Source organism: Astyanax mexicanus, chromosome 2 (genome assembly GCF_023375975.1).
Source record: "Astyanax mexicanus isolate ESR-SI-001 chromosome 2, AstMex3_surface, whole genome shotgun sequence".
Lineage (NCBI taxonomy): Eukaryota > Metazoa > Chordata > Actinopteri > Characiformes > Acestrorhamphidae > Astyanax > Astyanax mexicanus.
Genome location: NC_064409.1, coordinates 74,088,537 through 74,104,108, shown reverse-complemented (window position 1 = coordinate 74,104,108; position 15,572 = coordinate 74,088,537). Strand labels below are relative to the sequence as shown.

The 15,572-nt window shown below is 38.8% G+C and overlaps 1 protein-coding gene across 1 annotated transcript in view; it reads right to left on the bottom strand.

Annotated features, from left to right (window-relative positions):
- LOC103024174 (F-actin-uncapping protein LRRC16A) overlaps positions 1 to 15,572 on the bottom strand; it is a 47,052-nt gene that overhangs the window by 23,537 nt on the left and 7,943 nt on the right. Inside the window, exons 3-13 of the mRNA XM_022671975.2 lie at positions 8,946 to 8,996; positions 7,064 to 7,123; positions 6,118 to 6,239; positions 5,618 to 5,715; positions 5,039 to 5,109; positions 4,839 to 4,912; positions 3,616 to 3,691; positions 3,422 to 3,510; positions 3,094 to 3,188; positions 1,542 to 1,628; positions 1,357 to 1,460 (exon numbers count right to left, since the gene is read on the bottom strand). Of these exons, the coding sequence (XP_022527696.2) occupies positions 1,357 to 1,460; positions 1,542 to 1,628; positions 3,094 to 3,188; positions 3,422 to 3,510; positions 3,616 to 3,691; positions 4,839 to 4,912; positions 5,039 to 5,109; positions 5,618 to 5,715; positions 6,118 to 6,239; positions 7,064 to 7,123; positions 8,946 to 8,996 (927 nt within the window). The remainder of the gene's footprint in view (positions 1 to 1,356; positions 1,461 to 1,541; positions 1,629 to 3,093; positions 3,189 to 3,421; positions 3,511 to 3,615; positions 3,692 to 4,838; positions 4,913 to 5,038; positions 5,110 to 5,617; positions 5,716 to 6,117; positions 6,240 to 7,063; positions 7,124 to 8,945; positions 8,997 to 15,572) is intronic.

Here is a 15,572-nt window from a genome sequence, read left to right as displayed (position 1 = left end):
TGATAACAGTTATAAGTGCTATAAGTGATAAAAGAGATTTGATGATTGCATTGTGGTGACGATGGTGATAATAATAGTGCAAACAGTGGTGATAGTGATACTGATGGTGGTATTGTAGTGATGACAGGGATGGTAGTGGTGGTAATAATATTTGTCACAGTGATAGTGATTTGTGGTGATAGTGTGGTGATGACTGTGATGATGGTGACAGTGATAGTGATGTTGGTAGTGTGGTGACGATAATGATGGTGGTGGCAATAGTGGTGACAGTGACAGACATAGTGGCATTGTGGTGATAATGGTGATAATAGTAGAGCGAACAGTGGTGAAAGTGATATTGATGATTGTGACAATAATAGTGCAAACAGTGGTGATAGTGATACTGATGGTGGCATTGTAGTGATGACAGGGATGGTAGTGGTGGTAATAATGGTGAAAGTGATAGTGATGATGGTGATAATAATAGTGCAAACAGTAGTAATAGTGATACTGATGGTGGTATTGTAGTGATGACAGGGATGGTAGTGGTGGTAATAATGGTGACAGTGATAGTGATGATGGTGATAATAATAGTGCAAACAGTGGTGATAGTGATACTGATGGTGGTATTGTAGTGATGACAGGGGTGGTAGTGGTGGTAATAATAATTGTCACAGTGATAGTTATTTGTGGTGATAGTGTGGTGATGACTGTGATGATGGTGACAGTGATAGTGATGTTGGTAGTGTGGTGACGATAATGATGGTGGTGGCAATAGTGGTGACAGTGACAGACATAGTGGCATTGTGGTGATAATGGTGATAATAGTAGAGCGAACAGTGGTGAAAGTGATATTGATGATTGTGACAATAATAGTGCAAACAGTGGTGATAGTGATACTGATGGTGGCATTGTAGTGATGACAGGGATGGTAGTGGTGGTAATAATGGTGACAGTGATAGTGATTTTGGGTAGTGTAGTGAGGCCAGTGATAGTGAAGTTGGTAGTGTGGGGACGATAATGATGATAATGGTGGTGGTAACAGTGGTGACAGTGACAAAGATAGTGTCATTGTGGTAATAATGGTGATAACAGTGATGGTAATAATGGTGATAGTGATAATGATGTAAGCCTGGTGGTGATGATGTTAATAATAATGGTGGTAATAGTGGCGACAGTGATAGTGATGTTGGTAGTGTGGTGAGGACAGTAAAAGTGGAGGTAAAAGTAATAGTGACAGTGGTATTATGGTGACTAAAACAATGATGTTGATGCTGATGAAGGTGTTAAAATAATGATTGTGGGGGTGATGATGATAATACTGCTTAATAACATAATCATCAAAAAACAGAGGTGTGTGTGTGTGTGCGCACATACAGGCAGGTCGTCCCCCCTCAGTGAGTTCCCAGACAGGTCAAGGTGTGTTAGTGTGTTGAAGATGGAGGGGTTGGAACAGAGAGCCTGAGCCAGAATATTCACACCTAAAAAAACACACACAGTGAAACTAGTAACTCACTATTCTGACAGGTGTGTGTGTGTGTGTTGTAGGTGTACTCCTATACCTTTAGTTGAGAGGGAGTTTTTGGAGAGGTTAAGATGTTTCAGGCCAGATGAAAGTTTTCCCAGTGAAGAGCTCAGAGATGCGATGCCTAAAAAATATATTATCATTATCACAGCAATTATCACCATTAACATCATCAGCTCATTATACACACAATCAAAACATATATACATCATCTCTAATCCCCATACCCACTTTTACCACTATTGCCACCACCATCTTTACTATAATCATCACTAACATGATGAGCATCACCACTCATCATAATTATCATCATTATCACTACCCTGAGCAACTGCAGCAACTTTATCAAGATCATTATTGTCAAGGAAAAAATCAGTTTAATAATCACTATCATCTTCACTACCATGAGTCTCATCATCACCACCATTGTTCCCATCACCATCATTACATCAGCTTCACTATCATCATCATCATCATCATCATCCATTGTCTCTACTATCATCACCATCATCAATTTCATTGTCAGCACAATCTATCACCCATCATTTATTCTATCATTTTCACCATTGCTACAATCATTATGGTCATCATCAATATCATATCTACTCTTATCACTATCAATACCGTAGTTTTCACTAGAAGGCAAATCGGAATATAAGGCACACTCTCAATAAACGTCTATTTTTTGGTCTATTTTGCACCGGATTATAAGGGGCATTATACAACACTAGTAAGGAACAGGGTTGTCACCATGTTTTTCTTCTAATTTAGCAGATCTCGCAACTAAGCTAAGCTAAGCTAAGTATACAAAAAAATACTGTAATTCTTAAAAAAAAATCCAAGTCAAACGAGTGCTGGATGTTAATCTACACAGATTTCTCTCTTTAAAAAAAATGGTTATATGGGTGAGTAAAGCATTCCTGTTTATTTGCAGCAAGTATAAGTTTTCAGAATTCCTCTAAGGCTGGGTGCAGCCGCGTTAGCTTTAGTCACGGTTAGCGACTAATGCTGCTCGACAGAACTACACTGAGAAACCCTGAATGTTTTGGTAAGCCAGGGCACTATCAGCTAGCGGTTCGTCCCACGTAGCTTGTTTTTACACGGTAAACACGCAGACTACAGTCCAGTATACTCACCTATGAACAGCGAAAGAGCTAGTGCTTAGCATGGTTAGCAAGTAATGCTAATACTGCTTCAGTAGTGCTAGCCAGGCTTAGCAGCAGGCTACAGGCCGATAATACTCACCTCTGAACGGCCAGAGAGCTAGTGCTTGGCACGGTTAGTGGCTAATGCTAATACTGCTCCAGTCTCTGGATTATAGGAACACCTTATGTTGTGGAAAATACGTTATTATCTTAATGATCATTACCATCAATTATTATCTACCATAATCATAGCAGTCATTGCTACAAAGACTACTGTCACCATCATCACTTCCATAAGCACCACCATCACCATCAAAACTATTATTGCTACCAGACTAAATCACAGGCATCACATCCACCTGCTTGAAATGTAAATAAAATAATGTAAAAACTTGTTTGATTTTATTTTTTCAGTGTGTATGTGTGTGGGGGGGGGGGGGGTACCTTTGTCCTCCAAAGAGTTGTTGGTGAGGACGAGTGTGTGTAGAGCAGAGTGTGGGTTCTGGCTCAGAGCACTGGACAACTTCTGTGCAAAATCACTAAAACACACACACACACAAAAATAAATAAATAAATAAATAAATAAATAAATAAATAATAATAATAATAATAATAATAATAATATATATATATATATATATATATATATATAAACATAAACTCCTAAACACTCTTATGCAGTAATGACAAAAACTATTTAAAAAAATCTGTATTATCTGGTGAGTGTGTGAGTGTGTGTGTGTGTGTGTGTGTGTGTGTGTGTTCTGCTTACGCTTTGAGTCCTGTGTTTTCCAGAACCAGCTCCTCTAGCCTGCTAGAACGAGCCACTACTCTCAGGATCTGATCACACAAATCTGTGGACTACACACAAACACACACACACACACACACAAATTGTTAAATAGCTCCATTAAAAACCGTTACAAACTCAGATATAAATAGAAATGTGGGAAAGGTTGGTTGTACCAGTTTGTAGTCCTTCAGGGAGAGTCTGGTGAACCACTGGTTGTACTCCAGCACAGCCACAATGCCCATCAGATCCCTCAGCACAGCACAGAGTAACACACACAACATATAAACACACAGTCACAATTACCACATGCAGTGAGTGAAGAATGACATTAGCTACACTATGTGAAAAGTATTGGGACACGTGATCATTATTTGTTTCTTTTAAAATCAGGCATATTAAAATGAGTGTATCCTGCTTTTGTTGGAGTAACTGTCTCTACTAGATTGTGAAGCATTGCTGTGGGGATTTAAGGGCATTCAGTAACAAGCACTAGTTTTAGTGAGGTTAGGTTACTGGTTAGCACACCACCTCACTATCATTCCAGAGACCTCCGTTCCTCCACTGCTCCACAGCTCAATAGTCGGGGCTTTATACCCCTCTAGTGCACTAGTCCACTATTTCCCTACGGGGACTAGAAAAAAAGCTGTATGTGTGCATTTGCACATCTGTGTCAGCAAAGGCTGTGACCTAAACTAGTTGGATAAATTCATTAGAAAGGATCTCTGCAACCATTTGTACATATACAGCTGATCACAGATGATCACAAGCCATCACACCAAGCTGAACTGCTTGAATTTTTGCAGCAAGAGTGCCATAAAGTAATCCAAAAGCAGTGTGTAAGAGTGTGGTGGAGGAGAACATGATGCCAAGATGCATGAAAACTGTGATTAAAAACCAGGGTTATTCCACCAAATACTGATTTCTAAACTCTTAAAACTTTATGAATATGAACTTGTTTTCTTTGCGTTATTTGAGGTCTGAAAGCTCTGCATCTTTTTTGTTATTTCAGCCATTTCTCATTTTCTGCAAATAAATGCTCTAAACCAGTGGTTCCCAACCTATGGGTCGCGACCCAACCTATGGGGGGGGGGGGGGGGGGGGTTATGTTGGGTCACCAAAGCTTACAATGGTAAAAATATGGGTCCCTGAAGAAAAAGGTTGGGAACCACTGCTCTAAACGACAATATTTGTATTTGTAATTTACTTTATAGAATAAAACAACATCATTATCATCATTTATTCATACATAATCCTATAAATACTCAACAGATACCAATAAATAGCAAATTCAGAGAAACTGATTCAGAAACTGAAGTGGTCTCTTAATTATTTTTCCAGATCTGTAGTGTAGCATCATGGCTAATAAATGTGTTTTCTGAATCACTGCTGGTGTTACCTGTTCTCCAGGTGAATAAAATCCTGCAGGTTCAGCTCTCGTGTGTCTTGGGTGAGGTAAATAGTGTCCACATCCTGAAAACAGGGTGAGGAAATATAAAGAAAGAGATTGGGATACAGAGAGAGAGAGAGGGGGGGGGGGTAGAGAGCGGGAGAGGGAGAGAGAGAAAGAGAAGAGGGGTGTGGTTAAGTTATACATACCCACTGCACCTCCTCTCTGTAGGGAAACCCCTGCTGATCACATAAACACCAATACATACGAGAGAATGCACCTGCAGAGAGAGACAGACAGAGAGAGAGTAAGGGAGATACAGACAGATAGACAGACAGACAGACAGACAGAAAGGTAGATAAATAGTCAAACAGGTAGAAATTCAGAGAGACAGGCAGACAGACAGACAAACAGACATGAACAGACAAACAGACACAGGCAGAGAAACAGAAAAACAGAGAAAAGGAGACATACACTAATAGATAACTAGATAGGGAGACAGACAGTCAGATAAACTGAGATATAGACAGGACTGACAGACAGATATACAGATAACTGAATCGAGAGACATATAGACAGACAGATAAATTACGATATAGACAGGACTGGCAAACATACAGACATATTACTAGATATAGAGACTTACAGACAGATAGACCAGATTGACAGACATATAGACAGATACACTTAGATATAGACAGGACTGAGAGACAGACAGATAGAAATAGACATACAGATAGACAGACAGGTAGACAGATAGAGAGACAGACAGATAGATATGTGTGTACCGCAGGGTCCAGTGTCGGCAGGAGTGTTATTCTCCCACAGTGTCTGCAGACTGGTCACCCTCTCTGCTGGCTTTAATGACAACTTCTTAATCACTCTCCTACACACACACACACACACACACAGGGGTTCATAACTTGGATATTTCGACCCCTAAGGTGGTCCTGACATACTCGCGCAATGTCGATGCCCTCACACATCTCCCTGTTGCATTTTAGGGATCATAAGAAAAATATACTACAAAATTAATAATGAATAAATTTTACTCTTTTATAAAACAAGTGGCCATATGTGTACATTTTTGTATTTTACCATTGGTTTGACATCACAAGGTCACATTTTGAAAGTTAAATAGATTTATTAATTAGTAATTGTGTCCGGTATTTTTTCTAAAGTCCCTGAAATGCCCTTACTAAACTTTCAGTAATACATTTAGTAAAGATATTAAGTCAAATATAAGAGAAAGTTTGACACAGGCAGACAGACAAACAGACAGACATACACTGGGTTCAGTCCTGGACAGTGCTCCTGTATGCTGCTCCCAATCTGAGCGATGACTTCATCAACCTCCTCATTAGAGCTGAGCTTCACCGACAGCTGTCCTTTATCATACTCCAGAACCAACTGCGCACACACACACACACACACACACACACACACACACATACACACAATACAGATATTAGATCTTTTTCCTGAAAAGCTTATTACGATTTTAGGCATCAGCATTTGAGCAATTTTAACTCAAACCAACCTCACATACCATTTCTACCATTTATACATCAAATAACAATGTAAATACTTAGTAATACTAAAAATAAAGGCTGCTAGGCTGTGTTCTAATTGTCTACTACACACCAATACTACAAGGTGTAGACAATATACTAATCTTAATAGTGTGGGATTGTCAGGTTGGTACACAAACTACTAGTTCGCTAACCTGTTTTGTACTAGCAGGAAGTAATGGATCATTGCTGTTGCTATGCCAACATACATCCCTGCATCATAAGAGGGGTAGCCCCTCTCGATGAGGAGATCTCCGCAGGTGCAGCAGCCAGAACAAGCTGAAGAAAATCACGTTTTTGTGCATTATTGAGCCAAACACTTCAAACTGCTCATGAGGCTTTTTCTCAGATTTTATCAGTGATATAAAATAACATTTAAACAGATGAAGGAAGGCCTTGAACTGGAAATAACTGCCTGGTCGCATTGCAAAGATTCCTGTTGAGTGAACTTTCTTCAGGCATCAGAGTAAGCCAAGGTGTAGGGTATGCATCTATATGAAGGGTATGCACAGGTTACAGTGTAGATTGGCCATATAACTAATCATATGTGCAATAACTAAATAATGCACCTTTATGTAAAAGGAATGAACCACAAAATCAGGCTCTACATACTACTAATCACACCCCTGTATCTGCAGAGTCCTCAGATCAAGAGAAACACACCTGATTAGACTTGTTGCTGCTGACGGACTGAATATCGAAGAAATTGAAGGTCTGTTCTATCTGAAAAAAAAAAGAGCATTAAATCAGTACTAGAGAGTGGGAGGTCAACTAATGCAGGAGCAAATCTTTCAGCCTGTGTGTGTGTGTGTGTGTGTGTGTTTGAGTGTGTGTGTGTGTGTGTGTGTGTGTCCAGTCCAGCTGTTCAGATCTAGAATTGTTTTTACTCTCTAGTGAGCTCATGGGAAAATCTCTGAGTGTACACACACACACACACACACACACACACACACACACACACACATACACACACACACACACACAGAGCGCTCAAAAGCACAGTGCTCTCCAGATCAGATTAGTGTCCACTTCCCTGAGATTTACAATAAAAAAACAGCAGCTGTGTCTGGTGAGTTTCATTATTAACAAGTACAAGAAAGAAATTAACCAAAACACACACATACAAACTACAGCTGTAAAAATAGCTGTTGGCAAAAGAGAGGAGAGGAGGAAAAAAGAGAGGGAGATACAGAGATAGAGAAAAAGAGAGGTAGAGGGATAAAGTGAGTGAGTGAGTGAGTTAAGGTAGAAGAGAGCGATAGAAAGAATGAGAAAGAGAGAGAATTACATTTAGTGGTAAAAAGGGAGTGAGTGAGATTGCAAAAGATTGTTAGAGGGAGAGAGGAAGAGAGAGAGGCCGAGAAAGAGGTAGAAAGTGAGTATGAGTAAGTGAGTGAGGTAGTGGTAGAGAGGTAGAGAGAAAGAGAGAGCTAAAGAGAGAGTTAAATTGATTAGATAGACAGAATGATGGATAGGTGGGTATATGGATGGATGGATGGATGGATGAATAGATGGATGGATGGATGAATAAGGTAGGTAGGTAGGTAGGAAGGTAGGTCACACGGACACACGGACAGAAAGACAGATTAAAGAGAGTTAAAAAGAGAGCTAGAGAGACAAATATAGAGAGTGTAGTATCAGGAAAGAGGCAGAGAAAGGGAGGAAGACAATGAGTGGTAAAAGAAGAGAAGAAATCCTTAAAATTCAACAGTGGAAAGTAAAATTTGTCAAGAAACCTTGGGAGGAACCAAGTAGATTTGGGCAATATATCAATATTTTATCGTATTATCATAAATGTTCTTACCGTACTGCCTTTAGGAATCAAAAATATTGAGTTCTCACATAAAAAAATCTCACCAGCTCTATTCTTGCTAGTTTTAGTCCTATTCAGAATGAGCCATTTAAGGGGTTTGTCACTTTTATGCAAATGAGCTGTTGCTGACCAGGTCTCCTGGGCTATGGGGCTTTGAACATGGTGGTCTGGCAGTGATTTGTTGATGTCAGTCTTTAGAAAGACGTCAGAATAAAGAAACATCCTACATGATTCCTGACTCCAAACTCTTCCAGCTGATTCACAGAAAACAGATGGATGGATTCGTTTGGTATTTGGAGTGTTTATAGGGTCAGTCAAGACCCAAGTGGAAATACAAAGGCATGCAAAAGGTGAGTTTTGAATAATATGTAACCTTTAAGAAATATATTGTGATATAAGTTTTGGCCATACTGTCCTATCGTTCTAGAACCAATAGAGGAACCCGTCCTTCTCTGGTCGACACAGGACAGAACAGAAAGTAGTATAACAAAAATAACTGGACACAGAGATATTGAGGAACTATGGGTAATGTAGGAGTGAATTTTTAGGATGTGAGTAAGTGTAGGAAACATGCTCAGTGTTAATGGGGAAGGTCCATGCAGGTTAAACAGCTGTATGTTCATTTATAGAGTTTAGCGGAAATAAATCAATGCAAAACTTGTGGTAAACAAGCTGATGCATGTCTGTAAATTCAACAGATGCACACACACAGACACACAAAAGTAAACTCACCCTGGCGGGCGCTCGAGCAGACAGCAAATAGGCCCGGTGTGCAGCGAGAGCCTGAGGAGAGAGAGGAGACGATTAGAGCGTGACTCCAGTGAGACCACCACAAACCACAAAACCACCACAACACGCTCAGCTCACACACAGCCCGAGCGTATACACCAGCACAGTTCATCCCAGTCCAACCAGCACACACTGTCTCTGCTCACTGTGGGTCAGCTGGCCAGCTCTGTGGAAACTGTTCTTACAGAGGGTCATCTGGAGGTCAGGAGAGGGGAAAACCCCCCAAAAACAACAACAAAAACAAGTCAGATTAAGAGTATTTTCCTGCATTTGGTAAAAAAAGATTGGGCACCACAAAAAGTTTGCAATTGGTCTAAAAGTCCAAACCGAGATGTTCAATTTAGCATCTGTTCACCCTTTAACAAAAAGAGACAATCAGCTTGCTGCTTACACTGAAGTGGATGGAAGTCAAAGTGCTAAGAAGAAGCCCTTCTTGATAAGGTGATGTGTGCAAGCGCAGCAGCTATATTAAGCCAAAAAAAATAATTTTTTGGTGCATTATGGAGTCATTAGTAGCGGTCATTTAAAGGCCAAATGCTAGAAACATTTGTTTATGAGCTTTTCTAACAGATTTGATCAGCAATTAATAGTATGCTGTTGAAAAGGTGGTTAAAACTTTAGTTTAGAGTTTAGAGTAATTTGGATTCCTCCCATTAAAATAGATGTATTAGTTTAAAATATCTGTCACCCCTGTCTCTCCCACACTCAGATTTACTGGCGATCTCCAGCCTCTGGACTATGATACCTATAATCAACATCACACTGACATCAATCCATCAAGCCATCACATGACACTGCACACAGCACTACCAGGAAACCAATCACCTGAATATTGAATTCACCTGTTCTCCTTACTATATATACACCCTCATTCCACACACACCTTACCGAGTATTGTTTGGTTTATCCTCTATACAAAGCATTATCCATTGCATTTTTTCAACGCTAATTTTCGCCTACCCTCTGATATTGATATTGTTTGACCCTTGGATTATTTTTAAAGCTGATGTCCGTAAGTTTTGGTATTTAGGGCCCTCTCTGGTGAGAATGAGTAATTGCACCAAGCATGCGGAAGAATCATTTTAAACTGGGTTGATGTGATGCGGGCGGCAGTCTTCTATCAGAGCGAATGAATCAGATTCCAGGTTATGTAGAAGAAGAACTTCTGTGGAAAGTGACCCGACACCCCATTCATTTTTAGAATGAATAATTTAGGCTTAGCAGGGATGGACGTTTCAGGACAATTGTACTATTAAACACAATATTTTATCTCTTCTCCACTGAGAAATGCTTCTGCTTTTAGTTTAGAAACTGAATATTACGGACTGCTACTTTAATTATTGGTTTGTTTAACATTTATTGCTGCTGTTGACCATGCTCAATCTGACATTTTTTTGTATAAACTCTTTACATAATAAAGTTTGTTTATTTCATCAGCGCATGTCCAGTCATGACAATATCTGTCCAGTGGTGTTGTATAGATGCCTGCAACCGACTTGCCTATAAAGTCTTTGGTCCAATATATCTAAAACAGTGCTTTCACACTAAATATGAACCTGACTGTGATTTTAATTGCTTCAGATGGACAGAGATCTCCTCTTTTTGGTTGGACCATATTTTGGTCATTTGTTCTGTACCATAGTTTTTTTAATACTTGCTGTTTTGAACCAAATGAGCTACCGTAGGTGTGAAAGTACTACTCAGTCGAATTCAGTGTAATCAGCCAGGAGAGAAGGAAAAAAACAGAGAGAGAGAGACATAGAAAGAGAGAGGGGGGGGGAGTGAGAGAGCTCATGTTACAGTATTTCCTGATACTCCTGAGATTTCCTGAATACTGATCACGCTCTCCTCTCACCACATTCTTTCCTTTACTCCCTCTCTCTCTTTCTTTCTCCTTCTTTCGTTTATTCTCTCTCCCCCGCCCCCTCTCAATAATAGCTCCAGCTGGGTTTAGGTCCAGCCCTCTCCAGACTTACTGTACACTCCCAGTCTGGACTGATTCCAGAACTGTGCCACACTGTGCTGCACATTCACACTGCTGTTCTACAGGTGGATCCAGACTCAAAGCTCAGTGTTGGACATAAAGCTGAGGCTTACTGAGGATCTGTAGTGAGCTGTAGTTTTCCTGAAGCTGGGCAGGGCTGGAGGGTGTGAACTAACCTCAAGCGGACGTTTGTTGAACTTTAGGTTTAGTAGTTGCAGCACAATAGACAGGTATGGTGCTGTTGACCAATACAGATTCCACCATTAGCCTATTTTTATTATACTAAGAGAAATGGTAGCTATAGGTTCTGTTAATTAGTTGTTGTTACATGTTGTTAATAAAGACTATATTGTACATAGTAAAGATGAAAAAAAGATTAGGTTTGATATTTGTTGTTAAATATATATATATATAACATATTGTCCTAACACATACACTATAAAAGCTTAGAATGCTTTTCTTGCAAGTTTTAATCAAATTTGCCACTTTTTCAATATTTATTGGACATCTAATATTTTGATATGCCAGCAGGCATACCAACAAAGCACAGTATATTTACTGAGCTATTCGAGAAACATTTGTTCATAAGCTTTTCTATCAGATTTTATCAGTAATTTAAAATATGTAGTTGAAAAGATAATTAGAACTTCAGTTTAGAGTATTTTGGATTCTTCCCATTAAAATAGATGTATTAGTTGAAATATAAGTCATGCCAGGCACCGAAGGTGCTTCTGTCTCTCCCACACTCAGCTTTACTGGCAATCTCCAGCCTCCAGACTACGATACCCAGTATGCACATCACACTGATATCACGCCATCATATGACACTGCACATGACCCTACCAGAAAGTCAATCACCTGAGTGTTGAATTCACCCGATCTCCTCACTATAGTTACACCCTCCACACACTCCATTGCCTGTGTTCTGACCTTGTTTCTGTATTTTTTCAATCCTAATTTTCGCCTGCCCTCTGATATTGCCTAGCCATGTTTGACCCTTTTACTGTCTTTAATTATTGGTGTGTAACCTTTATTGTTGCTTTTTACCAGTGTTGACCATACTCGTTCTGACTATTCTTTTTATAACCTCTTTATATAATAAAGTTTGTTTATTTCATCTGCTCGTGTCCAGTTATGACAACATCTGTAATCATCAATTTCACTAAGCAGCACAGTTTATCATATATTTACTTTAGCTGTGCTATTCTAGTCATTGATTTATTTCAGCAGTGCTGTTCTACTTATACATTAGCTACCTAGCTAACAATTTTAGCCATGAATTTACCTCAGCCATGCTCTTCTAACCATTTGGCATTTAACAGAGACTCTAAGACTAGGTCAGTGGCTGAACTTCACTTAGCAGGGCATTACACATGTTGTAAAGTAACATATGACATTGCAAAGTGTAAAAATGTCTTTATTTTAAAACGTTTCTAACTGTTGTCCATCTTGCTGCCTCCTGATTTCGCAGCGCTGTTAGCCAATTAGAGGTGATATGTTTGCATGTATGAATATTCATGAGAAAGAGCTTAAGGAACCTTATATTTTCTCCTAGCCCAATACTTCACCGGACTAAAGCAATGATATACTGGATCACCGGAGCCCTTTTTTCCCACAAAAAAAGAGCTCACAGGGTATTCATTTATACTAGAGACACAACTAGACATTTTAAAAGAGTGAAAAAACGATGGAATGAGATTTTTAAGGTCTGATTAACCAAAACCAGGTACTGATATGATGATAACAATAAATAATACAGGTGTAATACATATAAAACAAAAACAGTACTTTACTTTGTATGTGTGTGTGTGTGTGTTAAAGTAGGTGGAGTACTGTTGGGTTTCAGTGTCCCAAAGAATTACAAAGTTCTTTCTAGTTCCTGTTCAAGTCTCTCTCTCTCTCTCTCTCACACACACACACACAGACACACACACACACACACACACTTTTTCTCTCTCCTACAATAATTAACAAATGCAGCTGCAGCGCTTTTTTAGGCAGAACTAACACCCATGCAGCATTGCTGTGTATTGCTGCTGCCAGTGCATTTCTTACTAAATCTTGCGGAAAGGCCTGGAATGTGTCAGTGTGTGTGTGCATGTGTGTGTGTGTTTTATCCTACATACCTAGCAGTATCGTGCTGTGTCAGGACTTGAAACACAGAGCTGTAAGGCATGCCATGAGACGACTTACACAGAGAGAAATGGAGGAGATAAAGCAGCACTGATAACACAGCACAGAAAGAAGAAAGAAAAGCCTCCTATGAGTATAGATGTATAGATGACTTAAGGCCTCAGCCAGGTAGTTTGGCCCAAATGTCAGGAATAATGGCCTAAATCACAAAAAATCTATATATTTTTAAGTTTGTGATGCTTGTCATAAGTGTATTATATTTATATTCATATCTGGCTATAGAAAGGTGGGACAAGACATCAATATTGCGATATATTGCATGGTATCATTCATACAATAGCAAATTTATACGTGGCATCAAATATGGATATTTCTGTCGACAAATAGGTGCTTTTAACTCCCTAAGACTCAAAAAGAGTCTAACCTCTTGTCATGGAGAACACATTGCATTAGTCCTCACCCACCTAAAGTGTTGGGAGAATTACTAGTGTTCAGGAGCGCTACTAAGTAGGTGGGTAAAAATAATTACCCAAAATTGCTTACATTTCATTTTTTAAAATTTTATTTCATGACTAAATAATAGGAGATGTGTCAGAATGTTGATTACATCATTGAAATATGGGTCCCACACAATATCAGAAAAATGTGGATTTGTCTCCCCCAAAAATGATACCAGAGAAAAAGTAGAAACTGTTTTAAAATAAACTTTTATTTAGAAATCTGCTACCCTGCAGTGAAAAGGACCCCCTATTGAAAGCACATTTCAAACCAAATGTAGCTAAATCAATCTCCAATTTTATCAAGAAGATGTGGATGCGTGCTCACGAGAGGGGGTGCTTTTCCTGGTGGGGGTGCTGAATTCTGCACAACACCAGCTTTACATGCAAGCTTAGTGATGAGAGCAATGAATCACAACAATAACAATACACTGCAATAAAAACAACTTATGAAAAACGTCTTGTTCTAGGATTGTTTGGGTTATCTAACGTGTATATTAACTGCTGCGAAAAATCTCTATTAAAAGTAAAGTTAAATACTTTCTTACCATCGTAAGAAGTGCTTTCAGACCCAACGCTACTGTTTTTTAAAAAAGAGCGGAGAAAACGTAAATATACAACAGAATTGATATGCTAATACATAATAATTAAAAAAAGATATAAATAAATAATAATAATAATAATAATAATAAAATCTGTTATTTTAAATATTAGGTGATAACTGATCAGTTTTTGTCATATGTATATAATTCAGACTTTGCATGCATAATTTTTTCTAACAGTTAATGTAATGTGGAGTAACATATTTAGGTTTTAACATCACTTTTGGTCAGATTTAACAGAAGTATATTAAAATAAATTATATATATATATATATATATATTTTAGTGATTAAATGTAATTCCGCAAATGTTGTTGTAGGTCACTATAGGGTGGGTTTTGATTCATATTAGAAAATGTGTCCCCCCCCCCATGCCAAACCCGCTCCTGTGCCCTGGAACAGTACAGTACAGTATGGTATTGTAGTAAAATACAGTAGTGTACATTGGTGTGTTGTCTATTCTACTAAAGCAGTGCTGAACAGTCAGCACTGCTCTGAGTGTTTAGCGTAGCCTCAGGCACTGAAATCAGATCACTACAGTCTGCGACCACACCCTGTACCCTTTCACACACACACACACACACACACACACACTCACACTCTCACACACACAACCTGGCCAAACAGCTCTGAGCTCTTTGACTGTGTTGTAGTAGTATGCTTTGTATGTTTTACCAGGTCTAGCAATTTTAACTTTATTTTAGATCCAAATAATGAAACAATGTGACTGATGTAAGAGATTAATGTAAGACAAAATATTTTAATCCATTTAAATAGTGAATATCTAACCCCTTAAACCTTTAAACGCTATAGAAAACCCATTACCTTCATTACTGCCAATATTTACATCAGTTTAATAGGCCCTACGATAGAGCCCTGTGGGACTTCACACAATCAGTCCAGCTAAGCAGCTATACAATAGTTTATGCTTTAGGATTAATAATAACTGAAGCACTAACTTTAACAGTTTGAGAATTTAAATCTACCGTATTTCTTGCACTATAAGGTGCACCGGATTATAAAGTGCACTATCAAGGAACGTCTACTTTCTGGTCTGTTTTTATACACAAGGTAACACTAGTAAGGAACAATGGTGTCACCATGTTTTCTTCTAATTTGCCTGTAAAGATAAGCTAAGTTAACAAAACTGTAATTCTTAAAAAAAAAAAACATTTTCTTTTAAGGTCAAACGAGCGTTGGATGATGATTTACAGAGATTTCTCTACAGAAAACTGTTTATTTGGGTGAGTAAAGCGCTTCTGTTTATTTACAGTAAGCTTAGATTCCAGATTTCATGGTTAGCGGCTAATGCCACCCGACAGCAATACACTGAGGAACACTGAGTGTACCGGGAA